Source organism: Hyla sarda, unplaced genomic scaffold (assembly GCF_029499605.1).
Source record: "Hyla sarda isolate aHylSar1 unplaced genomic scaffold, aHylSar1.hap1 scaffold_174, whole genome shotgun sequence".
NCBI classification, from domain to species: domain Eukaryota; kingdom Metazoa; phylum Chordata; class Amphibia; order Anura; family Hylidae; genus Hyla; species Hyla sarda.
Window position 1 is genome coordinate 375275 of NW_026608382.1, and position 26520 is coordinate 401794.

At 52.5% G+C, this 26520-nt stretch overlaps 1 protein-coding gene across 1 annotated transcript; it reads right to left on the bottom strand.

The window, feature by feature from the left end:
- Positions 1 to 26520, bottom strand: CNGA4 (cyclic nucleotide gated channel subunit alpha 4). Its single transcript, XM_056552623.1, has 6 exons — positions 25882 to 26520; positions 21949 to 22520; positions 20381 to 20488; positions 2954 to 3060; positions 1544 to 2539; positions 1 to 826 (listed from the first exon to the last, which is right to left on the bottom strand). Exons 2-6 carry the CDS (start codon positions 22047 to 22049, stop codon positions 435 to 437), a joined length of 1704 nt encoding a protein of 567 aa, XP_056408598.1. The 5' UTR covers positions 22050 to 22520; positions 25882 to 26520; the 3' UTR covers positions 1 to 434.

The window sequence follows — 26520 nt, forward strand, 5'->3', positions numbered from 1 at the left end:
TTTATTTTCTGGCAAATTTTTTTAAAAGTTTTTAATTTTTTTCACTCACATGATGGCAATATATTGGAACGGGAAGGCTCCAATACTACCCCACGAATGGAGAGCGTGTATCAGGAGGACTAAGATTATAGGGAGTCCTCACTAGGCCACGGCCGCCATCTTTACTGCTCGGGCCCAACCCTGGATCACGTGACGATAACAGAGGGGACACAATCTGCTTGTTATTTCCTAGGAGGCTGTAGTTGTTATTCCCCCATCATGGAGTCTAGGGGTCCACATGGCCAGAGCCCACCCTATGTTTCCTGCCTATTGTCTCTCTATGACTTCTCTTTCTTGGTTCCTTCCTGCAGTTCTGCTCTGTATGTGGAGACTATTGCACCTGATACATCTGCTCCGTCACCATATTGTAGGGGTCTCTTCCTAGACCCCCAGGGTCATTGTCCATCTTGGGGCCCCTGCTCAGACTCCTCTTCCTCCCACAAGCTTATCTCCCACTCCAGATGTTTGATCCTCTGACACATCTTGACGGCGCTGGACTCCAGCTCAGCCAGGAGCCGGGCCAGCTTGGTCTGCAGAGAGTCCAGGTTGACCTCCAGGCGCCTCAGCTTGTTGTCCATCTCTTGTTGCTTGGCCACCAGCTCAGCGGCCAGGTTCTCGTCCAGTTTATTCATCTTCAGGAGAATCTCTCGGCCCTTTTCCTCCAGCATAGCCTTGGCATCAGGATACTCACTCAGGGCGTCATTTAGATCCTCCTTGGAGAGGCAGAACAGATCCGAGTAGCCAATGCTTCTGATGTTTGCGGTTCTGCGGTTCCCAGATGTGTTACCTGCAGGGAGTGTCCAAGATTGTAATAAAATGGTGTCCCCAATATAAAAGTGTATAGCTACTACAATAATACTGCCACCTATATACAAGAATATAACTACAATAATACTGCTCCTATATACAAGAATATAACTACTATAATACTGCTCCTATATACAAGAATATAACTACTATAATACTGCCCCTATATACAAGAATATAACTACAATAATACTGCTCCTATATACAAGAATATAACTACTATAATACTGCTCCTATATGCAAGAATATACCTACTATAATACTGCTCCTATATACAAGAATATAACTACTATAATACTGCTCCTATATACAAGAATATACCTACTATAATACCGCTCCTATGCACAAGAATTTAACTACTATAATACTGCCCCTATATACAAGAATATAACTACTATAATACTGCTCCTATATAAAATAATATAACTACTATAATACTGCTCCTATATAAAATAATATAACCACTATAATACTGCTGCTATATACAAGAATATGACTACTATAATACTGCCCCTATATACAAGAATATAACTTCTATAATACTGCTCCTATATACAAGAATATAACCACTATAATACTGCCTCCTGTATACAAGAATATAACTACTATATACAAGAATATACCTACTATAATACTGCTCCTATATACAAGAATATAACTACTATATACAAGAGGACAGATATAACGTGCATCTTACCCTTGATATTGAGGATACTGATCTCCCCAAAGTACATGCCTTCCCCGAGGACTGCGAACTGCGTGACCCCGTCATCGGCCACCACGGCCAGCTTGCCCTCCTTGATGATGTACATCTCGCGGCCAATGTCGCCTTTCTTGCAGACGTACTCCCCGGGGCTGTAGACTTGTGGCTTCAGCTTCAGCACCAGCTCCTCCAGAAGACCCTTCTCACAGTGCTGGAAGATCTGCACTTTGCTCAGGGTGGACATGTGGACGCTGACCGCCACCTCCACCCGTAACCTCACGGGCAGGTTCTCCAGGATCTGGTTCTCGTTGGTCAGCTTCTTGTTGATCTGCAGGTGCTGGTGCCAGGCTATCACCTTCTTCTTCAGGCTCCTGTTCACCTTATACATCTTCATGTACAGCTTCACCTGGTCGTAACTGGGGTAGAAGGACTTGTCGGCACTGTTCACATTGGAGACCACGGAGCTCATGCTCCCCATGATGGTGGCGAATCCGAGGACGGCGATGAGGAAGTCCACCACCATGAAGATGTACTCCTCTTCCTGCATGGGGGCGGGGATGTCCCCCACCGTGGTCAGGATGAGGGTGGAGAAGTAGAAGCTGTACAGATACTTACGCCCCAGACGTCCAAAGTCGGGGTGTGAGATGTTGGGGTACACCCACTCATCCTTCCCAAACCCCACGTAACTGGAGAGGGCAAAGTAGATGCAGCTGTTCCAGTGGATGACCACGAAGATGTAGGCCATCAGCTTACAGATCCGGAAGACATTGGGGTATGGGATCCGCGTCTCTGTGCGGTCAAACGACTCGAACAAACGATGGAAACGGAGGAAGCGATTGACCCGGACGGCCGGCGTATGGATGCCGAACCTGAAGTACAGGAAGTCTGTGGGGAGGATGGACAGGAGGTCCCAACGGAACTTGGTGGAGCGGACGTAGTGACCGGCGATCAGACGTCTGTGGGTGACCAGGATCCCTTCCTGCAGGAAACCTATGGGGAATGAATACAGGTTATAACATAAGGTCCAATACTGCACTCACTATTCTGCTGTTACAACATGTCTTATCCTCCAGTCACCTACAGAGCTGCACTCACTATTCTGCTGTTACAACATGTCTTATCCTCCAGAACTTCTCCCTCATCAAATGTGAAAAGGGAGGTTTGATGAGGGACTTCTTCTGCAGCCATTGGTTGGGAGTATCTTGTGACCAAGGAATCATTCATCTGTGTACAGACTATAACTAAACCAATATAACCAAATGATAACACTTCATTGCCTAGTCCTGAAGCAGCAGAGGGAAGCAGAGATGTGAGGTCCTACAGCCTGAGAGGGAGCATTGTGAGTGCAGCTCTGGAGGTGCATGGAGTCTACATTCACATAACTATTATGGTCACAGGACGCACCTGTATGGAAGTTGGCGACTATGTCCATGATGTAGAGGATGTCGCACAGATAGTCCAGGCACAGCCACACCAGCAGGTACTCGTACTGCATCTCAGTGAAGCAAGACCTGGGGAGACATGGATCGGGGCAGAGGGAGCGGGACAGAGGGAACAGGCGGAGGGAGCGGGACAGAAGGAGCGGGGCAGAGGGAACAGGGTAGAGGGAACAGGCGGAGAGAGCAGGGCAGAGGGAACAGCCGGAGGGAGTGGGACAGAAGGAGCGGGGCAGAGGGAACAGGGGAGAGGGAACAGGCGGAGAGATCGGGGCAGAGGGAACAGGCGGAGGGAGCGGGACAGAAGGAGCAGGGCAGAGGGAACAGGGGAGAGGGAACGGGCGGAGGGAGCGGGACAGAAGGAGCAGGGCAGAGGGAACAGGGGAGAGGGAACGGGCGGAGGGAGCGGGGCAGAGGGAACAGGCGGAGGGAGCGGGACAGAAGGAGCAGGGCAGAGGGAACAGGGGGAGAGGGAACGGGCGGAGGGAGCAGGGCAGAGGGAACGGTGCAGAGGGAGTGGGGCAGAGGGAACAGGGGAGAGGGAACAGGCGGAGAGAGCGGGGCAGAGGGAACAGGCGGAGGGAGCGGGACAGAAGGAGCAGGGCAGAGGGAACAGGGGAGAGGGAACAGGCGGAGAGAGCGGGGCAGAGGGAACAGGCGGAGGGAGCGGGACAGAAGGAGCAGGGCAGAGGGAACAGGGGAGAGGGAACGGGCGGAGGGAGCGGGGCAGAGGGAACAGGCGGAGGGAGCGGGACAGAAGGAGCAGGGGAGAGGGAACAGGGGAGAGGGAACGGGCGGAGGGAGCGGGGCAGAGGGAACAGGCGGAGGGAGCGGGACAGAAGGAGCAGGGGAGAGGGAACAGGGGGAGAGGGAACGGGCGGAGGGAGCGGGACAGAAGGAACGGGGCAGAGGGAACAGGGGAGAGGGAATGGTCGGAGGGAGCGGGACAGAAGGAGCAGGGCAGAGGGAACAGGGGAGAGGGAACGGGCGGAGGGAGCGGGGCAGAGGGAACAGGCGGAGGGAGCGGGACAGAAGGAGCAGGGCAGAGGGAACAGGGGGAGAGGGAACGGGCGGAGGGAGCACGGCAGAGGGAACAAACGGAGGGAGCAGCAGGGCAGAGGGAATGGTGCAGAGGGAGCAGGGGAGCAGGGGAGAGGGAATGGGGGGCGGAGAGAGCGGGGCAGAGGGAACGGTGCAGAGGGAGTAGGGCGGAGGGAGCATGGGAGAGGGGGTGGGGAGGAGCGGGGCAGAAGGAACAGGGCAGAGGAAATGGGGCAGAAGGGAGCGGAGCAGAAGAAACAGAGCAGAGAAAACAGGGCAGAAGAAACAGGGCAGAGGAAACGGGGCAGAGAAAACAGGGCAGAGGGAACGGGGCAAAGGAAACGGCGCAGAGGGAGTGGGGGAGAGGGAACAGAGCAGAGGGAAAACAGGCCAGAGGGAAAAGAGCAGAAGGAACAGGGGGGGGGGATGGGGAACGAGGCAGAGGGAGCAGGACAGAGGGAAAGGGAATGTTCCTGAGGATGAAGTACATCACATTCCAGAGCATATCGTCTCCTCCCACATCAAGTGTATTTGGCCCCTCCCCATCAGGTGTCTCTGACTCCTCCCTCATTACGTGACTGTAGTTCCTTCCTCATCAGGTGTCTCTGGCTTCTCCCTCATCAGGTGTCTCTGGCTTCTCCCTCATCAGGTGTCTCTGGCTTCTCCCTCATCAGGTATCTCTGGCTCCTCTCTCATCAGGTGTCTCTGGCTTCTCCCTCATCAGGTGTCTCTGGCTTCTCCCTCATCAGGTATCTCTGGCTCCTCTCTCATCAGGTGTCTCTGGCTTCTCCCTCATCAGGTGTCTCTGGCTTCTCCCTCATCAGGTGTATCTGGCTTCTCCCTCATCAGGTGTCTCTGGCTTCTCCCTCATCGGGTGTCTCTGGCTTCTCCCTCATCAGGTGTCTCTGGCTTCTCCCTCATCAGGTGTCTCTGGCTTCTCCCTCATCAGGTGTCTCTGGCTCCTCCCTCATCAGGTGTCTCTTGCTCCTCCCTCATCAGGTGTCTCTGGCTTCTCCCTCATCAGGTGTCTCTGGCTCCTCCCTCATCAGGTGTCTCTGGCTTCTCCCTCATCAGGTGTCTCTGGCTCTTCCCTCATCAGGTGTCTCTGGCTTTTCCCTCATCAGGTGTCTCTGGCTTCTCCCTCATCAGGTGTCTCTGGCTCTTCCCTCATCAGGTGTCTCTGGCTTTTCCCTCATCATGTGTCTCTGGCTTCTCCCTCATCATGTGTCTCTGGCTCCTCCCTCATCAAGTGTCTCTGGCTTCTGCCTCATCAGGTGTCTCTGGCTTCTCCCTCCTCATGTGTCTCTGGCTTCTCCCTCCTCAGGTGTTTCTGGCTTCTCCCTCATCAGGTGTCTCTGGCACCTCCCTCATCAGGTGTCTCTGGCTCCTCCCCAATCAGGTGTCTCTGGCTTCTCCCTCATCAGGTGTCTCTGGCTTCTCCCTTGTTACGCCCAGCGCTCCGGGTCCCTGTTCTTCCCCGGAGCGCTCGCGGCGTTCTCCTGTGTGCAGCGCCCCTGTCAGACCCGCTGACCGGGAACACTGCTCTAGTATCACCGGTGGGGATGCGATCCGCGTAGCGGGACGTGCCCACCCGTGGGTCGCATCCCAATCCCCTCACCTGCCCCGTCCTCCTTCTGTCCCATCCCGGCATGCACGGCCCTGCTCTCTAGGGCGCGCGCGCACCGGCTCTCTGAAATTTAAAGGACCAGTGCACCACTAATTGGTGCCTGGCCCAATTAAGTGTAATCACTCCCTACACATAAAAACCCACTCCCCCTTCCTGTCCTTGCCGGATCTTGTTGCCCTAGTGCCCTGAGAAAGCGTTTTGTGTGTATCCCTAGCCTGTGTATTCAGACCCTTTGCAGTTGCCCCTGACTACGAGCCTTTGCCGCCTGCCTTGACCTCTTGCTACGTCCGACTTTGCATTTGCCTTGTCCTTGTGTTCCACGCCTATCTCAGGTCGAGGTCGAGTCGCTATCAGGGGATACAACCTGGGAGTTACCGCCGCAGCAAGTCCATCCCGCCTTGCGGCGGGCTCTGGTGAAAACCAGTAACTTCTTAGAACCGGTCCCTTGGTACGGCCCACGCCATCGCCTCACTGACATGGAGGTGTCAGGATTCGGCAGGCTGGAGGTGGATCCTCTGTGTCAGAGAGGGATTGGCGTGGACCGTGTCGGTGGACCGGTTCTAAGTTGCTACTGGTTTTCACCAGAGCCCTCCGCAAAGCGGGATGGACTTTCAGCGGCGGTAGCAACCAGGTCGTATCCACCGGCAACGGCTCAACCTCTCTGACTGCTGAGATAGGCGCGGTACAAGGGAGTAGACAAGAGCAAGGTCGGACGTAGCAGAAGGTCAGGGCAGGCAGCAAGGATCGTAGTCAGGGGCAACGGCAGGAGGTCTGGAACACAGGCTAGGAACACACAAGGAAACGCTTTCACTGGCACAATGGCAACAAGATCCGGCAAGGAAGTGCAGGGGAAGTGAGGTATTATAGGGAAGTACACAGGTGAAGATACTGATTAAAACCCATGCGCCAATCAGTGGCGCACCGGCCCTTTAAATCGCAAAGACCCGGTGCGCGCGCGGGAGCGGGGCCGCGCGCGCCGGGACAGCACAGACGGGGAACGAGTCTGGTAAGCGGGTCGGGATGCGCACCGCGAGTGGGCGCGTCCCGCATCGCGAATCGCATCCCGGCTGGGGACATAATCGCAGCACACCCGGTCAGCGGGTCTGACCAGGGCGCTGCTAACAGGAGAACGCCGTGAGCGCTCCGGGGAGGAGCGGGGACTCGGAGCGCTCGGCGTAACAGGAGGATCCACTACCCGTGTCCTACCCGCATACCGGTCCGGTTCCTGACAGTAGAGCCGGCCATGGATCCCGCTGAGGTGCCGCTGCCAAGTCTCGCTGACCTGACCACCGTGGTTGCCCAGCAGTCTCAACAGATCGCCCAACAAGGACAACAGCTGTCGCAGTTGACCGCCATGTTCCAGCAGCTTCTGCCTCCACAGCGTCAAACATCTCCTCCGCCAGCTCCAGCTTCCCCTCCACTGCAAGTTGCCGCTTCTACCTCTCGAGTCTGCCTGTCTCTTCCTGAGAAATTTGATGGGGACTCTAAGATGTGCTGTGGGTTCCTGTCTCAATGTTCCCTGCACCTCGAGATGATGTCGGACCAGTTCCCCACAGAACGGTCTAAGGTGGCTTTCGTGGTCAGTTTGTTGTCTGGAAAGGCCTTGTCCTGGGCCACCACGCTTTGGGACCGCAACGATCCTGCCACTGCTTCCATCCAATCCTTCTTCTCTGAAGTACGCAGTGTCTTTGAGGAGCCAGCCCGGGCTTCCTCAGCCGAGACGGCTCTATTGAATCTTGTCCAAGGGAGCTCTTCAGTGGGCGAATATGCCATACAGTTCCGTACCCTCGCCTCTGAACTCGCGTGGAACAATGAGGCCCTCTGCGCGACCTTCAAGAAAGGTTTATCCAGCCACATCAAAGATGTTCTGGCCGCACGAGAAATTCCTGCTACCCTGTCTGAACTTATCCAGTTGGCCACCCGCATTGATATGCGTTTCTCTGAAAGACCACAGGAGCTCTGCCAAGAAAAGGATCTTGTTCGCACCAGGCGGTTTCTTTGCTCGGCATCTCTCTTCCAGAGTTCACTGCAACCTACTCGTGTGCCTCCCGCCGAGGAGGCTATGCAAGTGGATCGGTCTCGCCTGACCCAAGAAGAGAGGACTCGCCGCAGAAATGGAAATTTGTGCCTGTACTGTGCCAGTACCGAACATTTCCTAAAGAACTGCCCTATTCGTCCTCCGCGTCAGGGAAACGCACGCACCTAGTTAACGTGGGAGAGGCGTTACTAGGTGTGAATTCATCCTCTCCACGTCTGACTATACCTGTGCGGATTTCTCTACCCACAAGTACCAATACCTCCTTCTCCGCTGTGGCTTTTCTGGACTAAGGTTCAGCAGGAAATTTCATTGAAGCCTCTCTCATCAACAGATGCAATATTCCTGTTACCCGTCTCGTCAAACCTCTCTTCATTTCATCTGTGAATGGAGAAAGACTGGTCTGCACCGTGCGTTATCACACAGAACCTTTGCTCATGAACGCTGGAGATCTCCATCATGAAAGTTTTGCATTTTTTGTATTACCCAACTGTACCTCTGAAATTCTTCTTGGCTTGCCCTGGCTCCAGCGTCACGCACCTATCCTCGACTGGGCCACTGGGGACATTAAAAGTTGGGGATCTTCCTGCCGCAAACGATGTCTCAAGTCTGTTCCCACCTGTCAAGTCTCCTTCGCCACACCATTGCCAGGTCTTCCTAAAGCCTATCAGGACTACTCTGATGTTTTCTCTAAAAAGCAAGCAGAAGTCTTACCGCCACACAGACCCTTTGACTGTCCTATTGATTTGCTTCCAGGCACTACTCCACCCCGTGGCAGGATTTTCCCACTATCCGCTCCTGAAACGCAGGCCATGTCTCAATATATACAATAAAACCTTAAAAAGGGTTTTATCCGAAAATCTTCATCTCCTGCAGGAGCAGGCTTCTTTTTCGTTGCCAAAAAAGATGGATCCCTACGGCCTTGCATTGATTACCGCGGTCTTAACAAAATCACTGTAAAGAACCGTTATCATCTGCCTCTCATCTCAGAACTATTTGATCGCCTGCGGGGAGCAAAAATTTTTACCAAGCTCGATCTCAGGGGTGCCTATAATCTCATCCGTATTCATCTGTATTCGAGAATGATGAATGGAAAACCGCCTTCAATACTAGAGATGGACACTTTGAGTACCTTGTCATGCCCTTTGGGCTTTGCATAGCCCCTGCAGTCTTTCAGGACTTTGTCAATGAGATTTTTCGGGACCTGTTGTATTCCTGTGTGGTAGTCTAACTTGATGACATCCTCATTTTTTCCCCCAACCTAGACGAACACCACCTCCATGTCCGTCAAGTGCTTCAGCGCCTACGCAAAAATCATCTTTATGCCAAAATTGAAAAATGTCTCTTTGAGCGCAGCAGTCTACCCTTCCTGGGATACATAGTGTCCGGTCAAGGTCTTCAAATGGACTCTGACAAGCTTTCGGCGGTAATAGATTGGCCACGCCCCACTGGTCTGCGAGCTATCCAACGATTTGTCGATTTGCTAATTATTACCGACAATTCATTCCCCACTTCTCCACCATCGTTGCTCCTATTGCAGCATTGACCAAGAAAAATGCTAATCCGTAATACTGGCCACCGCAGGCGGAGGAAGCCTTTAACCACCTCAAAGCCGCCTTCGCCTCTGCACCAGTCTTGTCCAGGCCAGATCCTCTCAAGCCTTTCTTCCTCGAGGTTGACGCCTCCTCAGTCGGAGCCGGGGACGTCCTTCTTCAAAAAACCGCTAAGGGAAAAAACGTCACTTGCGGATTTTTCTCCAAAACTTTTTCTCCTCCTGAAAAAAACTATTCTATAGGAGACCGTGAACTATTGGCCATTAAGTTGGCTCTTGAAGAGTGGAGACATCTTCTGGAAGGATCCCTTCATCCCATCACCATCTACACGGACCATAAAAATTTGTCTTATCTTCAGTCCGCCCAGCGTTTAAATCCTCGCCAGGCTAGATGGTCGTTGTTTTTTGCCCGTTTCAATTTTCAGATTCACTTTCGCCCTGCGGACAAGAATTTCAGGGCAGATGCTCTATCACGTTCCACCGATGCCTCTGAATCCGAAGCTCTTCCTCAGCACATCATACCTCCAGAGTGTCTGATCTCCTCTGCTCCTGCTTCTCTGGTGCCAATTCCTCCGGGAAAAACTTATGTTCCTCCACGTCTTCACCTCCAGACTCTCAAATGGGGTCATTCCTCCCTTCTGGCTGGTCATGCTGGAATCAAAAAATCTATATAGTTAATTGCCAGACACTATTGGTGGTCTTCCCTGGAGAAAGATGTGATGGATTTCGTACGGGCCTGTACAGTGTGTGCACGTGACAAGACTCCATGCCATAAGCCAGCTGGTCTTCTCCTTCCTCTGCCAGTGCCTGAACAGCCATGGTCCCATATAGCTATGGATTTCATCACTGATCGAATTTCATCTCATGGCAACACTGTCATTTGGGTGGTCGTTGATCGCTTTTCCAAAATGGCTCATTTTGTTCCGCTTCCAGGCCTTCCTTCTGCGCCTCAATTGGCAAAACAATTTTTTCTCCAAATTTTTCCTCTCAACGGGCTTCCCAAGCATATTGGCCCTCATTTACTAAGAGTGGAGTGTCGGTTTGTGTTTTTGCAAGTCATTTACTCCTTTTTTTTTTATGATGCTATTTACTAATCTGTCGCCCAATTTCCCTTTCTTTCTGTAGCAGGTTTTTTTTCTGTCGCACAAAATGTATTCTGTGCTACAGAGAAAAAGTCTCTGCAAATTCTGACTACATTAGTGCTTGTACTACTACTCCCATCATGGAACAGGGTCTGTTCCATGTTGGGGGTAGCAGTAGAGGGGCGGAGGGATTGATCGCACCGGGTCTCACTTCTGAGACCCGATCCGATCAGATGTTATTAAGCAGGGGAGCGGGCGGCATGTTCCGATCCCCTGCAATGTACAGTAAACTTTCATTTTTAAATTCCCCACCATGAGCCCTGAATGGCCGGGACCGAGGAGCCAATCAGGGCTCCTGACAGGGTTTTAATATAGAAGCGCTGTGGTGGGCAAAGATGTATAGAATCGCTGGGGGGGGGTATATATCTGGCCCCTCCAGTGTTTCTATATATCTTTCCCCCTGCTGCGCTATATCAAACTTAGTGGCCGCTGCACTTGAATAAATGTACTGCCCCCCCAACGCTATTATATATCTATACTGACCCCCGCTGCGCATATACTGACCCCCGCTGCGCATATACTGACCCCCGCTGCGCATATTTATATATATATACTGCCCCCCCCCCAGCTGCGCATATTAACCCCTTAAGGACCAGGCCATTTTATACCTTAAGGACCGGAGCGTTTTTTGCAATTCTGACCACTGTCACTTTAAACATTAATAACTCTGATGCTTTTAGTTATCATTCTGATTCCGAGATTGTTTTTTCGTGACATATTCTACTTTAACTTGGTGGTAAAATTTTATGGTAACTTGCATCCTTTCTTGGTGAAAAATCCCAAAATTTGATGAAAAAAATGAAAATTTTGCATTTTTCTAACTTTGAAGCTCTCTGCTTGTAAGGAAAATGGATATTCAAAATATATTTTTTTGGGTTCACATATACAATATGTCTACTTTATGTTTGCATCATAAAATTTATGAGTTTTTACTTTTGGAAGACACCAGAGGCTTCAAAGTTCAGTAGCAATTTTGAAATTTTTCACAAAATTTTCAAACTCACTATTTTCCAGGGACCAGTTCAGTTTTGAAGGGGATTTGAAGGGTCTTCATATTAGAAATACCCCATAAAAGACCCCATTATAAAAACTACACCCCCTAAAGTAATCAAAAAAACATTCAGTAAGTGTATTAACCCTTTAGGTGTTTCACAGGAATAGCAGCAAAGTGAAGGAGAAAATTCAAAATCTTCATTTTTTACACTCGCATGTTCTTGTAGACCCAATTTTTGAATTTTTGTAAGGGGTAAAAAGGAGAAAATTTTTACTTGTATTTGAAACCCAATTTCTCTCGAGTAAGCACATACCTCATATGTCTATGTTAATTGTTCGGCGGGCGCAGTAGAGGGCTCAGAAGGGAAGGAGCGACAAATGGTTTTTGGGGGGCATGCCGCATTTAGGAAGCCCCTATGGTGCCAGGACAGCAAAAAAAAACACATGGCATACCATTTTGGAAAGTAGACCCCTCAGGGAACGTAACAAGGGGTTAAGTGAACCTTAATACCCCACAGGTGATTCACGACTTTTGCATATGTAAAAAATATATATATTTTTTTTACCTAAAATGCTTGGTTTCCCAAAAATTTTACATTTTTAAAAAGGGTAATAGCAGAAAATACCCCCCAAAATTTGAAGCCCAATTTCTCCCGATTCAGAAAACACCCCATATGGGGGTGAAAAGTGCTCTGCTGGTGCACTACAGGTCTCAGAAGAGAAGGAGTCACATTTGGCTTTTTGAAAGCAAATTTTGCTCTGGGGGCATGCCGCATTTAGGAAGCCCCTATGGTGCCAGAACAGCAAAAAAAAAACACATGGCATACCATTTTGGAAACTAGACCCCTCAGGGAACGTAACAAGGGGTAACGTGAACCTTAATGCCCTACAGGTGTTTCACGACTTTTGCATATGTAAAAAAAAAAAATTTTTTTTTACCTAAAATGCTTGTTTTCCCAAAATGTTTACATTTTTAAAAAGGGTAATAGCGGAAAATACTCCCCAAAATTTGAAGCCCAATTTCTCCCGATTCAGAAAACACCCCATATGGGGGTGAAAAGTGCTCTGCTGGCGCACTACAGGTCTCAGAAGAGAAGGAGTAACATTTGGCTTTTTGAAAGCAAATTTTGCTCTGGGGGCATGCCGCATTTAGGAAGCCCCTATGGTGCCAGAACAGCAAAAAAAAAAACACATGGCATACCATTTTGGAAACTAGACCCCTCGGGGAACGTAACAAGGGGTAATGTGAACCTTAATACCCTACAGGTGTTTCACGACTTTTGCATATGTAAAAAAATATATATATTTTTTACCTAAAATGCTTGGTTTCCCAAAATGTTTACAATTTTAAAAAGGGTTATAGCAGAAAATACCCCCCCAAAATTTGAAGCCCAATTTCTCCCGATTCAGAAAACACCCCATATGGGTGTGAAAAGTGCTCTGCTGGCGCACTACAGGTCTCAGAAGAGAAGGAGTCACATTTGGCTTTTTGAAAGCGAATTTTGCTCTGGGGGCATGCCGCATTTAGGAAGCCCCTATGGTGCCAGGACAGCAAAAAAAAACACATGGCATACCATTTTGGAAACTAGACCCCTTTGGGAACGTAACAAGGGGTAATTTGAACCTTAATACCCTACAGGTGTTTCACGACTTTTGCATATGTAAAAAAATATATATTTTTTTTACCTAAAATGCTTGTTTTCCCAAAAATTTTACATTTTTTAAAAGGGTAATAGCAGAAAATACCCCCCAAAATTTGAAGCCCAATTTCTCCCGAGTACGGCGATACCCCATATGTGGCCCTAAACTGTTGCCTTGAAATACGACAGCGCTCCAAAGTGAGAGCGCCATGCGCATTTGAGGCCTAAATTAGGGACTTGCATAGGGGTGGACATAGGGGTATTCTACGCCAGTGATTCCCAAACAGGGTGCCTCCAGCTGTTGTAAAACTCCCAGCATGCTTGGACAGTCAACGGCTATCTGGCAATACTGGGAGTAGTTGTTTTGCAACAGCTGGAGGCTCCGTTTTGGAAACAGTGGCGTACCAGACGTTTTTCATTTTTATTGGAGAGGGGAGTGGGGCTGTGTAGGGGTATGTGTATATGTAGTGTTTTTTACTTTTTATTTTATTTTGTGTTAGTGTAGTGTAGTGTTTTTAGGGTACAGTCGCACGGGCGGGGGTTTACAGTAGTTTCTCGCTGGCAGTTTGAGCTGCGGCAGAAATTTTGCCGCACCTCAAACTTGCAGCCGGATACTTACTGTAATCCTCCGCCCATGTGAGTGTACCCTGTACGTTCACATTGGGGGGGGGGGGGGGGGGAACATCCAGCTGTTGCAAAACTACAACTCCCAGCATGTACGGTCTATCAGTGCATGCTGGGAGTTGTAGTTTTGCAACAGCTGGATGCACACTGGTTGTGAAACACCGAGTTTGGTAACAAACTCAGTGTTTTGCAACCAGTGTGCCTTCAGCTGTTGCAAAAGCTACAACCCCCAGCATGTACGGACAGCGGAAGGGCATGCTGGGTGTTGTAGTTATGCAACAGCTGGAGGCATACTACTTTGGCTGGGGATGCTGGGGATTGTAGTTATGCAACAGCTGGAGACACACTGGTTTGCTGCTTAACTCAGTGTGCCTTCAGCTGTTGCAAAACTACAACTCTCAGCAGTCACCGACAGCCAACGGGCATGCTGGGAGTTGTAGTTATGCAACCACCAGATGCACCACTACAACTCCCAGCATGCACTTTAGCTGATTGTGCAAGCTGGGAGTTGTAGTTACACAACAGCTGAAGGTGCACTTTTCCATAGAAAGAATGTGCCTCCAGCTGTTTCAAAACTACAAGTCCCAGCATGCCCTTTTTGCATGCTGGGAGCTGTTGCTAAGCAACAGCAGGAGGCTGTCACTCACCTCCAACGATCCTCGCTGCACAGGTCAGTCCCTCGTCGTCTCCGCCGCCGCCGCTGCTCCTGGGGCCCCGATCCCAACAGGGGCGCCGGGGATCGGGGTCCCCAGCACCCGGGGTGCACGTCCCGCACCCGATCACGTCCTCCGGAAGAGGGGCGGAGCGGGTTGCGGGAGTGACACCCGCAGCAGGCGCCCTGATTGGTCGGCCGGTAATCCGGCCGACGAATCAGGGCGATCGTGAGGTGGCACCAGTGCCACCTCACCCCTGCTGGCTCTGGCTGTTCGGGGCCATCTCTGACGGCCCCGATCAGCCAATAATTCCGGGTCACCGGGTCACTGGAGACCCGATTGGCCCGGAATCCGCCGCAGATCGCTGGACTGAATTGTCCAGCGATCTGCGGCCATCGCCGACATGGGGGGGTCATAATGACCCCCCTGGGCGATATGCCCCGATGCCTGCTGAACGATTTCAGCAGGCATCGGGGACCGGCTCCGCTCCAGATGGTTGCGGGGGGCCGGTAAAACACATAACGTTCTCATACGTCATGTGTCCTTAAGGACTCGGAAATGGAGACATATGAGAACGTCATGTGTCCTTAAGGGGTTAATATTCATGCTCTCCCTCCCCTGACTACCAATGAATGAAAACTCTATTAGCGGGGGAGCGGAAGGCTGCTGCCCGCTCACGCTGCTAAGAGTTTGTCATTCATAGCGGGCAGCAGCTGCATATCATGCTGTGGGGGTCAGACATATGGATATATATCTGCCCCTCACATCATACATATACAAATGCCGGCTCACCAATAGGAATGACAAGTAAAGCAGTGCAGGGAGGCTGGCGCTGCTGTTCCTAATAGCTTACTTGTCATTCATAGCGGTGAGCCGGCATTTGTATATGTATGATGTGAGGGGCAGATATATATATATATATCCATATGTCTGACCCCCACAGCATGATATGCAGCTGCTGCCTGCTATGAATGACAAACTCTTAGCAGCGTGAGCGGGCAGCAGCCTTCCGCTCCCCCGCTAATAGAGTTTTCATTCATTGGTAGCCAGGGGAGGGAGAGCATGAATATTAATATGCGCAGCTGGGGGGGTCAGTATATATATATAAATATGCGCAGCAGGGGTCAGTATATGCGCAGCGGGGGTCAGTATAGATATATAATAGCGTTGGGGGGGCAGTACATTTATTCAAGCGCAGCGGCCACTAAGTTTGATATAGCGCAGCAGGGGGAAAGATATATAGAAACGCTGGAGGGGGCAGATATATACCCCCCCCAGCGATTCTATACATCTTTGCCCACCACAGCGCTTCTATATTAAAACCCTGCCAGGAGCCCTGATTGGCTCCTCGGTCCCGGCCATTCAGGGCTCCTGGTGGGGAATTTAAAAATGAAAGTTTACTGTACATTGCAGGGGATCGGAACATGACGCCCGCTCCCCTGCTTAATAACATCTGATCGGATTGGGTCTCAGAAGTGAGACCCGGTGTGATCAATCCCTCAGCCCCTCTACTACTACCCCCAACATGGAACAGACCCTGTTCCATGCTGGGGGTAGCAGGATTCACTCCGTTTTGAGGAATTTACCTACAGCTCTGAGCTGTCGGCTTTCTGTGAAGCAAAACTCACAGGTTTTCCTGTGAGTTTTCTTCACACTCGGAGGGTTTTTTCTCTTTTTGTAGGGAACACGCCCCTTTTGTTGTTTTTTTTTTCCACTCTGAGTGATTTTGATTTTGGCGCAAATTCTGGCGCAGACAGAATTCTGGCTCAAAATCTGACAAAAAGTGTTGGGATCCTGTTAGTAAATGAGGGCCATTGTCTCTGATAGGGGCGTTCAATTTGTCTCAAAATTTTGGATGGCACTTTGCAGCCAATTAAAAATCAAATTAAGTTTTTCTTCTGCTTCTCACCCCCAATCCAATGGACAAGTGGAAAGAGTGAATCAGATTCTTGGTGACTACCTGCGACATTTTGTTTCCTCTCGCCAAGATGATTGGGTTGACCTCCTGCCCTGGGCTGAATTCTTGTACAACTTCAAAAATTCTGAATCTTCCTCCAAATCTCCATTTTTTGTGGTGCACGGCCGTCACCCGCTGCCCCCCCTCCCCATTCCCACTTCATCTGGAGTTCCTGCCATGGATGAATCTGGAAGGAAACTCAAGTCGCTCCTACCGGCCTCTTCTCGCATGAAGAGACATGCGGATAAAAAGAGAAGAACTCCTCCTGTCTTTGCCCCCGGTGACAAAGTCCGTTTCCGTGTTCCTAGCTACAAGTTGGGTCCTCCTTACCTCGGGCAATTTAAAATCAAAATTCCAATCAATTCTGTCTCCTACAAGCTCCATCATCCTTCTTCTCTTCGCATTCCCAACTCTTTCCATGTTTCTCTTCTCAAACCTCTCATACTTAACCGTTATTCTCCGAAGGTCACTGTTCCTGCTCCTGTTTCTGGCTCCTCTGATGTCTTCTCTGTCAAGGTCGTCCGAGGTCGTCCGAGGTAAAAGATTTTTTTTTAATGATTGGGAAAATTGTGGTCCAGAAGACAGGTCCTGGGAACCTGAGGCCAACATTCTTGACAAAGAGCTCGTCCACAGATTCTTGGGCTCCAAAAGGAGGGGCAGACCCAAGGGGGGGTACTGTTACGCCGAGTGCTCCGGGTCCCAGTTCCTCCCCAGAGCGTTTGCAGCGTTCTCCTGCGTGCAGCGCCCTGGTCAGGCCCGCTGACCGGGATCGCTGCTCTAGTATCACCGGCGGGGATGTGATCCGCGTGTGTCTCTGGCTTCTCCCTCATCAGGTGTCTCTGGCTTCTCCCTCATCAGGTGTCTCTGGCTTCTCCCTCATCAGGTGTCTCTGGCTTCTCCCTCATCAGGTGTCTCTGGCTTCTCCCTCATCAGGTGTCTCTGGCTTCTCCCTCATCAGGTGTCTCTGGCACCTCCCTCATCAGGTGTCTCTGGCTCCTCCCTCCTCAGGTGTCTCTGGCTTCTCCCTCATCAGGTGTCTCTGGCACCTCCCTCATCATGTGTCTCTGGCTCCTCCCTCCTCAGGTGTCTCTGGCTTCTCCCTCCTCAGGTGTCTCTGGCTTCTCCCTCATCAGGTGTCTCTGGCTTCTTCCTCATCATGTGTCTCTGGCACCTCCCTCATCATGTGTCTCTGGCTCCTCCCTCATCAGGTGTCTCTGGCTTCTCCCTCATCAGGTGTCTCTGGCTTCTCCCTCATCAGGTGTCTCTGGCTCCTCCCTCCTCAGGTGTCTCTGGCTTCTCCCTCATCAGGTGTCTCTGGCACCTCCCTCATCAGGTGTCTCTGGCTCCTCCCTCCTCAGGTGTCTCTGGCTTCTCCCTCCTCAGGTGTCTCTGGCTTCTCTCTCATCATGTGTTTCAGGCTTCTCCCTCATCAGGTGTCTCTGGCTCCTCCCTCATCAGGTGTCTCTGGCTTTTCCCTCATCATGTGTCTCTGGCACCTCCCTCATCATGTGTCTCTGGCTCCTCCCTCATCAGGTGTCTCTGGCTTCTCTCTCATCATGTGTTTCAGGCTTCTCCCTCATCAGGTGTCTCTGGCTCCTCCCTCATCAGGTGTCTCTGGCTTCTTCCTCATCATGTGTCTCTGGCACCTCCCTCATCATGTGTCTCTGGCTCCTCCCTCCTCAGGTGTCTCTGGCTTCTCCCTCCTCAGGTGTCTCTGGCTTCTCTCTCATCATGTGTTTCAGGCTTCTCCCTCATCAGGTGTCTCTGGCTTCTTCCTCATCATGTGTCTCTGGCACCTCCCTCATCATGTGTCTCTGGCTTCTTCCTCATCATGTGTCTCTGGCACCTCCCTCATCAGGTGTCTCTGGCTTCTCCCTCATCAGGTGTCTCTGGCTTCTCCCTCATCAGGTGTCTCTGGCACCTCCCTCATCAGGTGTCTCTGGCTCCTCCCTCCTCAGGTGTCTCTGGCTTCTCCCTCATCAGGTGTCTCTGGCACCTCCCTCATCAGGTGTCTCTGGCTCCTCCCTCCTCAGGTGTCTCTGGCTTCTCCCTCCTCAGGTGTCTCTGGCTTCTCTCTCATCATGTGTTTCAGGCTTCTCCCTCATCAGGTGTCTCTGGCTCCTCCCTCATCAGGTGTCTCTGGCTTTTCCCTCATCATGTGTCTCTGGCACCTCCCTCATCATGTGTCTCTGGCTCCTCCCTCATCAGGTGTCTCTGGCTTCTCCCTCATCAGGTGTCTCTGGCTTCTCTTTCATCATGTGTCTCTGGCTTCTCCCTCATCATGTGTCTCTGGCTCCTCCCTCCTCAGGTGTCTCTGGCTTCTCCCTCATCAGGTGTCTATGGCTTCTCCCTCATCAGGTGTCTCTGGCTTCTCCCTCATCAGGTGTCTCTGGCTTTTCCCTTATCAGGTGTCTCTGGCTTCTCCCTCATCAGGTGTCTCTGGCTTCTCCCTCATCAGGTGTCTCTGGCTTCTTCCTCATCAGGTGTCTCTGGCTTCTCCCACATCAGGTGTCTCTGGCTCCTCCCACATCAGGAGTCTCTGGCTCCTCCCACATCAGGTCTTTGGCTCCTCCCTGATCAGAATTATCTGGCTCCTCCCTCATCAGGTGTCTTTGCTCCTCCCTCATCAGGTATCTCTGGCTCCTCCCTCATCAGGTGGTGTTTCTTGCTTTTCCCTTATCAGGTGTCTCTGGCTTCTCCCTCATCAGGTGTCTCTGGCTTGTCCCTCATCAGGTGTCTCTGGCTCATCCCTCATCAGGTGTCTCTGGCTCCTCCCTCATCAGGTGTCTCTGGCTTCTCCCTCATCAGGTGTCTCTGGATCCTCCCCCATCAGGTGTCTCTGGCTTCTCCCTCATCAGGTGTCTCTGGCTCCTCACCCATCAGGTGTCTCTGGCTCCTCCCTCATCAGGTGTCTCTGGCTTCTCCCTCATCAGGTGTCTCTGGGTTCTCCCTCATCAGGTGTCTCTGGCTCCTCCCCCATCAGGTGTCTCTGGCTTCTCCCTCATCAGGTGTCTCTGGCTTCTCCCTCATCAGGTGTCTCTGGCTTCTCCCTCATCTGGTGTCTTTGGCTTCTCCCTCATCAGGTGTCTCTGGCTCCTCCCTCATCAGGTGTCTTTGGCTTTTCCCTCATCATGTGTCTCTGGCACCTCCCTCATCATGTGTCTCTGGCTCCTCCCTCCTCAGGTGTCTCTGGCTTCTCTCTCATCATGTGTCTCTGGCTTCTCCCTCATCATGTGTCTCTGGCTCCTCCCTCATCAGGTGTCTCTGGCTTCTCCCTCATCATGTGTCTCTGGCTCCTCCCACATCAGGATTCTCTGGCTCCTCCCACATCAGGTGTCTTTGGCTCCTCCCTGATCAGAATTATCTGGCTCCTCCCTCATCATGTGTCTTTGCTCCTCCCTCATCAGGTGTCTCTGGCTCCTCCCTCATCAGGTATCTCTGGCTCCTCCCTCATCAGGTGGTGTTTCTTGCTTTTCCCTTATCAGGATTCTCTGGCTCCTCCCTCATTAGGTGTCTCTGGCTCCTCCCTCATCAGGTGTCTCTGGCTCCTCCCTCATCAGGTGTCTCTGGCTCCTCCCTCATCAGGATTCTCTGGCTCCTCATTCATCAGGTGTCTCTGGCTCCTCCCTCATCAGGTGTCTCTGGCTCCTCCCTCATCAGGTGTCTCTGGCTCCTCCCTCATCAGGATTCTCTGGCTCCTCATTCATCAGGTGTCTCTGGCTCCTCCCTCATCAGGTGTCTCTGGCTCCTCCCTCATCAGGTGTCTCTGGCTCCTCCCTCATCAGATTTTCTCGCTCCTCTCTCATGATGCCCTCAGGCACTGTGAGGGAGATTTATCAAGACTTGTGCAGAGAAAAAGTTGCTAAGTTGCCAATAGTAACCAATCAGATCACTTTTTCCATTTTTTCCATTTCTAAAAAGGTCTCTGAAAACCAAAAGAAGCGATCTGATTCGTTGCTATGGGCAACTGTTAACCATTTGTGACCAGTGTCTATAAAGTTTCATTTTCATATCTGAACTATATAAACCACAGCTGAGATTTGATTGGTTGTTAGGGGCAACTCCCCTTTTTTTAAATAGTTTTTCCTCAATAAACTTTACGATCATGGTAACGTGTCATGGCGGTCGTACCTGCAGATGATGATGACCCAGTTGTATGTGATGGGGACGACCATGATGTTGAGCCAAGCGTAGTACCAGCTACCGGCCGGGTCCAGGATCAACGCCCGCTTCTGGGTGCTGCACAAATAACCACAAATCTCCAAATAATAAAGGCTGTCAGTGAATAGAACACTCAGAAGAGATAAGCCATGCTGACCTAATACGTCTCACAGATGAGGGTTTGTTACAGTGTATCAGTCCAGGAAACAACTGCCTGGAATGAGGACAGGAGGGAGAACATATGCTGCTCACAGAGGATTGTCTATACTGATACATTGTAACAAATATTCAGCCCCTTATACCTGGGGTTGTTGGTCTCCCCCGCCCCTTATACCTGGGGTTGTTGGTCGCCCCCGCCCCTTATACCTGGGGTTGTTGGTCGCCCCCGTCCCTTATACCTGGGGTTGTTGGTCGCCCCCGCCCCTTATACCTGGGGTTGTTGGTCGCCCCCGCCCCTTATACCTGGGGTTGTTGGTCGCCCCCGTCCCTTATACCTGGGGTTGTTGGTCGCCCTCGTCCCTTATACCTGGGGTTGTTGGTCGCCCCCTCACTTTTACCTGAGATTGTTGGTCGCCCCGCCCCTTATTCCTGGGGTTGTTGGTCGCCCCCCGCCCCTTATACCTGAGGTTGTTGGTCGCCCCCTCCCTTATACCTGGGGTTGTTGGTCGCCCCCGCCCCTTATACCTGGGGTTGTTGGTCGCCCCCGCCCCTTATACCTGGGGTTGTTGGTCGCCCCTGCCCCTTATACCTGGGGTTGTTGGTCGCCCCCGTCCCTTATACCTGGGGTTGTTGGTCGCCCCCGTCCCTTATACCTGGGGTTGTTGGTCGCCCCCGTCCCTTATACCTGGGGTTGTTGGTCGCCCCCTCCCTTATACCTGAGGTTGTTGGTCGCCCCCTCCCTTATACCTGGGGTTGTTGGTCGCCCCCGCCCCTTATACCTGGGGTTGTTGGTCGCCCCCGTCCCTTATACCTGGGGTTGTTGGTCGCCCCCGTCCCTTATACCTGGGGTTGTTGGTCGCCCCCTCCCTTATACCTGAGGTTGTTGGTCGCCCCCTCCCTTATACCTGGGGTTGTTGGTCGCCCCCGCCCCTTATACCTGGGGTTGTTGGTCGCCCCCTCCCTTATACCTGAGGTTGTTGGTCGCCCCTCCCTTATACCTGGGGTTGTTGGTCGCCCCCTCCCTTATACCTGGGGTTGTTGGTCGCCCTTGTCCCTTATACCTGGGGTTGTTGGTCGCCCTCGTCCCTTATACCTGGGGTTGTTGGTCGCCCTCGTCCCTTATACCTGGGGTTGTTGGTCGCCCTCGTCCCTTATACCTGGGGTTGTTGGTCGCCCCCTCCCTTATACCTGGGGTTGTTGGTCGCCCCCGCCCCTTATTCCTGGGGTTGTTGGTCGCCCCTGCCCCTTATTCCTGGGGTTGTTGGACGCCCCCGCCCCTTATACCTGAGGTTGTTGGTTGCCCCCTCCCTTATACCTGGGGTTGTTGGTCGCCCTCGTCCCTTATACCTGAGGTTGTTGGTCACCCCCGCCCCTTATACCTGGGGTTGTTGGTGTTCTCTAAGGGCTTGGTCCAGGCTTTGATTTCCTCTTTCTCCATCCTCTCGGCTCGGTGGGACATCATCTGGGTTAGGGTATTCATGGCTGCAGCTGGTGGGATCGGCGTCCTGTGTGGTGTCTATACTGCGGGCGCTGTGTCACACCAGAGGCACAGGTGACGTGAACCTTAGTAACGGATCCCAAGCAGCGCCCCCCGGGGAGGCAGAACGCACCTGAGCCCGGAAGTGAGGACCTAAAGAGCCACGACTGAAGCTAATGAGCATCAGCTCCGCGCCACATCTGATCATTACCACACCTGGGGGAGAAGACGCGTCATGTGACTGCACTGGAACCACCTGACACATGCCAGGAGAGAGGCAACGTCTCTAGAACATCCCTCAAAGCCTTCGCCGAGATGATCAGGGAAGACGGCTCTCGCACAGTCTGTATCTAAAGGTTGTGAAGTTCAGGGGGTCCGGCCGGGCAGATGAAGGACCACGAGGCACGCTAACCCTCAGGGGTGTCCCGGGCCACCAGAGAGGAACCCATAGTAATGCCACTCCATGTAGGACCACTGCAGGATACAAGGAACCAGACATAAATACACCTCCATACTGCTAGATAGAGAGCGGTACATTTATTATTGCCTTTAGAGCCATTTTGTTGTGTATATTTGGTGCAGTTTAGACACAGTGGGGGGTTTTGCGCTTTTTGTGCAACTTTTCACATAGACATTCTTCAGGTGGTGCCAATCTACGATACCCAGCGCCCAAATATACTGTGTCCAGATCACATCAAACACTGGCCAAATATTACCCTTCCAGACTCTCCTCTCCTTCCTCTTCCAGGCTCTCCTCTCCTTCCTCTTCCAGACTCTCCTCTCCTTCCTCTTCCAGACTCTCCTCTCCTTCCTCTTCCAGACTCTCCTCTCCTTCCTCTTCCAGACTCTCCTCTCCTTCCTCTTCCAGACTCTCCTCTCCTTCCTCTTCCAGGCTCTCCTCTCCCTTCCTCTTCCCGGTTCTCCTCTCCTTCCTCTTCCAGGCTCTCCTCTCCTTCCTCTTCCAGGCTCTCCTCTCCTTCCTCTTCCAGACTCTCCTCTCCTTCCTCTTCCAGGCTCTCCTCTCCCTTCCTCTTCCCGGTTCTCCTCTCCTTCCTCTTCCAGGCTCTCCTCTCCTTCCTCTTCCAGGCTCTCCTCTCCTTCCTCTTCCAGACTCTCCTCTCCTTCCTCTTCCAGGCTCTCCTCTCCTTCCTCTTTCAGACTCTCCTCTCCCTTCTTCTTCCAGACTCTCCTCTCCTTCCTCTTCCAGGCTCTCCTCTCCCTTCTTCTTCAAGACTCTCCTCTCCTTCCTCTTCCAGGCTCTCCTCTCCCCCTTCCAGGCTCTCCTTTCCCTCCCTCTTCCAGGCTCTCCTCTCCTTCCTCTTCCAGGCTCTACTCTCCCTTCCTCTTCCAGGCTCTCCTCTCCCTTCCTCTTCCAGGCTCTCCTCTCCCTTCCTCTTCCAGGCTCTCCTCTCCCTTCCTCTTCCAGGCTCTCCTCTCCTTCCTCTTCCAGGCTCTCCTCTCCCTTCTTCTTCCAGACTCTCCTCTCCTTCCTCTTCCAGGCTCTCCTCTCCCTCTTCCAGGCTCTCCTCTCCCTCCCTCTTCCAGGCTTTCCTCTCCTTTCCTCTTCCAGGCTCTCCTCTCCCTCCCTCTTCCAGGCTCTCCTCTCCCTTCCTCTTCCAGGCTCTCCTCTCCCTCCCTCTTCCAGGCTCTCCTCTCCCTCCCTCTTCCAGGCTCTCCTCCCCTTCCTCTTCCAGGCTCTCCTCTCCTTCCTCTTCCAGGCTCTACTCTCCCTTCCAGACTCTCCTCTCCCTTCCTCTTCCAGACTCTCCTCTCCCTTCCTCTTCCAGGCTCTCCTCTCCCTTCCAGGTTCTCCTCTCCTTCCTCTTCCCGGTTCTCCTCTCCCTTCCTCTTCAAGACTCTCCTCTCCCTTCTTCTTCCAGACTCTCCTCTCCCTTCCTCTTCCAGGCTCTCCTCTCCTTCCTCTTCCAGGCTCTCCTCTCCCTTCCAGGTTCTCCTCTCCTTCCTCTTCCCAGTTCTCCTCTCCCTTCCTCTTCAAGACTCTCCTCTCCCTTCTTCTTCCAGACTCTCCTCTCCCTTCCTCTTCCAGGCTCTCCTTTCCCTCCCTCTTCCAGGCTCTCCTTTCCCTCCCTCTTCCAGGCTCTCCTCTCCCTCCCTCTTCCAGGCTCTCCTCTCCCTCCCTCTTCCAGGCTCTCCTCTCCCTCCCTCCCTCTTCCAGGCTATCCTCTCCTTCCTCTTTCAGGCTCTCCTCTCCCTTCCAGACTCTCCTCTCCCTTCCTCTTCCAGACTCTCCTCTCCCTTCCTCTTCCAGGCTCTCCTCTCCCTTCCAGGTTCTCCTCCCCTTCCTCTTCCTGGTTCTCTTCTCCTTCCTATTCCAGGCTCTCCTCTCCCTTCCTCTTCCAGGCTCTTCTTCTTCCAGACTCTCCTCTCCCTTCCTCTTCCAGACTCTCCTCTCCCTTCCTCTTCCAGGCTCTCCTCTCCCTTCCTCTTCCAGGCTCTCCTTTCCCTCTATCTTCCAGGCTCTCCTCTCCCTCCCTTTTCCAGGCTCTCCTCTCCCTTCCAGGCTCTCCTCTCCTTCCTCTTCCAGGCTCTCCTCTCCTTCCTCTTCCAGACTCTCCTCTCCTTCTTCTTCCAGACTCTCCTCTCCCTTCCTCTTCCAGGCTCTCCTTTCCTCTTCTTCCTCTTCCAGGCTCTCCTCTCCTCTTCTTCCTCTTCCAGGCTCTCCTCTCCTCATCTTCCTCTTCCAGACTCTCCTCTCCTTCCAGTCTCTCCTCTCCCTTACTCTTTCAGGCTCTCCTCTCCCTTACTCTTCCAGGCTCTCCTCTCCTTCCTCTTCCAGGCTCTCCTCTCCTTCCTCTTCCAGACTCTTCCCTCTCTTCCTCTTCCAGACTCTCCTCTCCTTCCTCTTCCAGGCTATCCTCTCTCTTCCTCTTCCAGGCTCTCCTCTCCCTTCCTGTTCCAGGCTCTCCTCTTCTCTCCCTTCCTGTTCCAGGCTCTCCTCTCCCTTCCAGGCTCTCCTCTCCCTCCCTCTTCAAGGCTCTCCTCTCCCTCCCTCTTCCAGGCTCTCCTCTCTCTCCCTCTTCCAGGCTCTCCTCTCCTTCCTCTTCCAGGCTCTCCTCTCCCTCCTCTTCCAGGCTCTCCTCTCCCTTCCAGACTCTCCTCTCCCTTGCAGGTTCTCCTCTCCTTCCTCTTCCCGGTTCTCCTCTCCCTTCCTCTTCAAGGCTCTCCTCTCCCTTCTTCTTCCAGGCTCTCCTGTCCCTCCCTCTTCCAGGCTCTACTCTCCCTCCCTCTTCCAGGCTCTCCTCTCCCTTCCTCTTCCAGGCTCTCCTCTCCCTTCCTCTTCCAGGCTCTCCTCTCCCTTCCTCTTCCAGGCTCTCCTCTCCCTTCCAGACTCTCCTCTCCCTTCCTCTTCCAGGCTCTCCTTTCCCTCCCTCTTCCAGGCTCTCCTCTCCCTTCCTCTTCCAGGCTCTCCTCTCCCTCCCTCTTCCAGGCTCTCCTCTCCCTTCCTCTTCCAGGCTCTCCTTTCCCTCTCTCTTTCAGGCTCTCCTCTCCCTCCCTTTTCCAGGCTTTCTTCTCCCTTCCAGACTCTCCTCTCCTTCCTCTTCCAGGCTCTCCTCTCCCTTCCTCTTCCAGGCTCTCCTCTCCCTTCCTCTTCCAGGCTCTCCTCTTCTTCCAGACTCTCCTCTCCTTCCTCTTCCAGGCTCTCCTCTCCCTTCCTCTTCCAGGCTCTCCTCTCCTTCTTCTTCCAGACTCTCCTCTCCCTTCCTCTTCCAGGCTCTCCTCTCCTCTTCTTCCTCTTCCAGACTCTCCTCTCCTTCCAGGCTCTCCTCTCCCTTACTCTTTCAGGCTCTCCTCTCCCTTACTCTTCCAGGCTCACCTCTCCTTCCTCTTCCAGGCTCTCCTCTCCTTCCTCTTCCAGACTCTTCCCTCTCTTCCTCTTCCAGGCTCTCCTCTCCTTCCTCTTCCCTCTCTTCCTCTTCCAGACTATCCTCTCCTTCCAGGCTCTCCTCTCCCTTCCTCTTACAGGCTCTCCTCTCCCTTCCTCTTACAGGCTCTCCTCTTCTCTCCCTTTCTGTTCCAGGCTCTCCTCTCCTTCCTGTTCCAGGCTCTCCTCTCTTTTCCTTCCTCTTCTAGGCTCTCCTTTCCTCTTCCAGGCTCTCCTCTCCCTTTCTCTTCCAGGCTCTCATCTCCCTTCCTCTTCCAGGCTCTCTTCTCCTTCCTCTTCCTGGCTCTCCTCTCCTTCCTCTTCCAGACTCTCCTCTCCTTCCTCTTCCAGACTCTTCTCTCCTTCCTCTTCCAGGCTCTCCTCTCCCTTCCTCTTCCAGGCTCTCCTCTCTCTTCCTGGCTCTCCTCTCCTTCCTCTTCCAGGCTCTCCTCTCCCTTCCTGTTCCAGACTCTCCTCTCTCTTCCTGGCTCTCCTCTCCCTCCCTCTTCCAGGCTCTCCTCTCCCTTCCTCTTCCAGACTCTCCTCTCCCTTCCTCTTCCAGGCTCTCCTCTCCCTTCCTCTTCCAGGCTC

Excerpts from the sequence above, each read along its gene's own strand:
- CNGA4 (XM_056552623.1), bottom strand. The coding sequence starts at position 22,049 with ATGAATACCCTAACCCAGATGATGTCCCACCGAGCCGAGAGGATGGAG. Across the intron at positions 20,489-21,948 it reads GAGAACACCAACAACCCCAG|CACCCAGAAGCGGGCGTTGA; the intron begins GTATAAGGGGCG and ends TTATTTGTGCAG. Across the intron at positions 3,061-20,380 it reads TGGGTCATCATCATCTGCAG|GTCTTGCTTCACTGAGATGC; the intron begins GTACGACCGCCA and ends ATGTCTCCCCAG.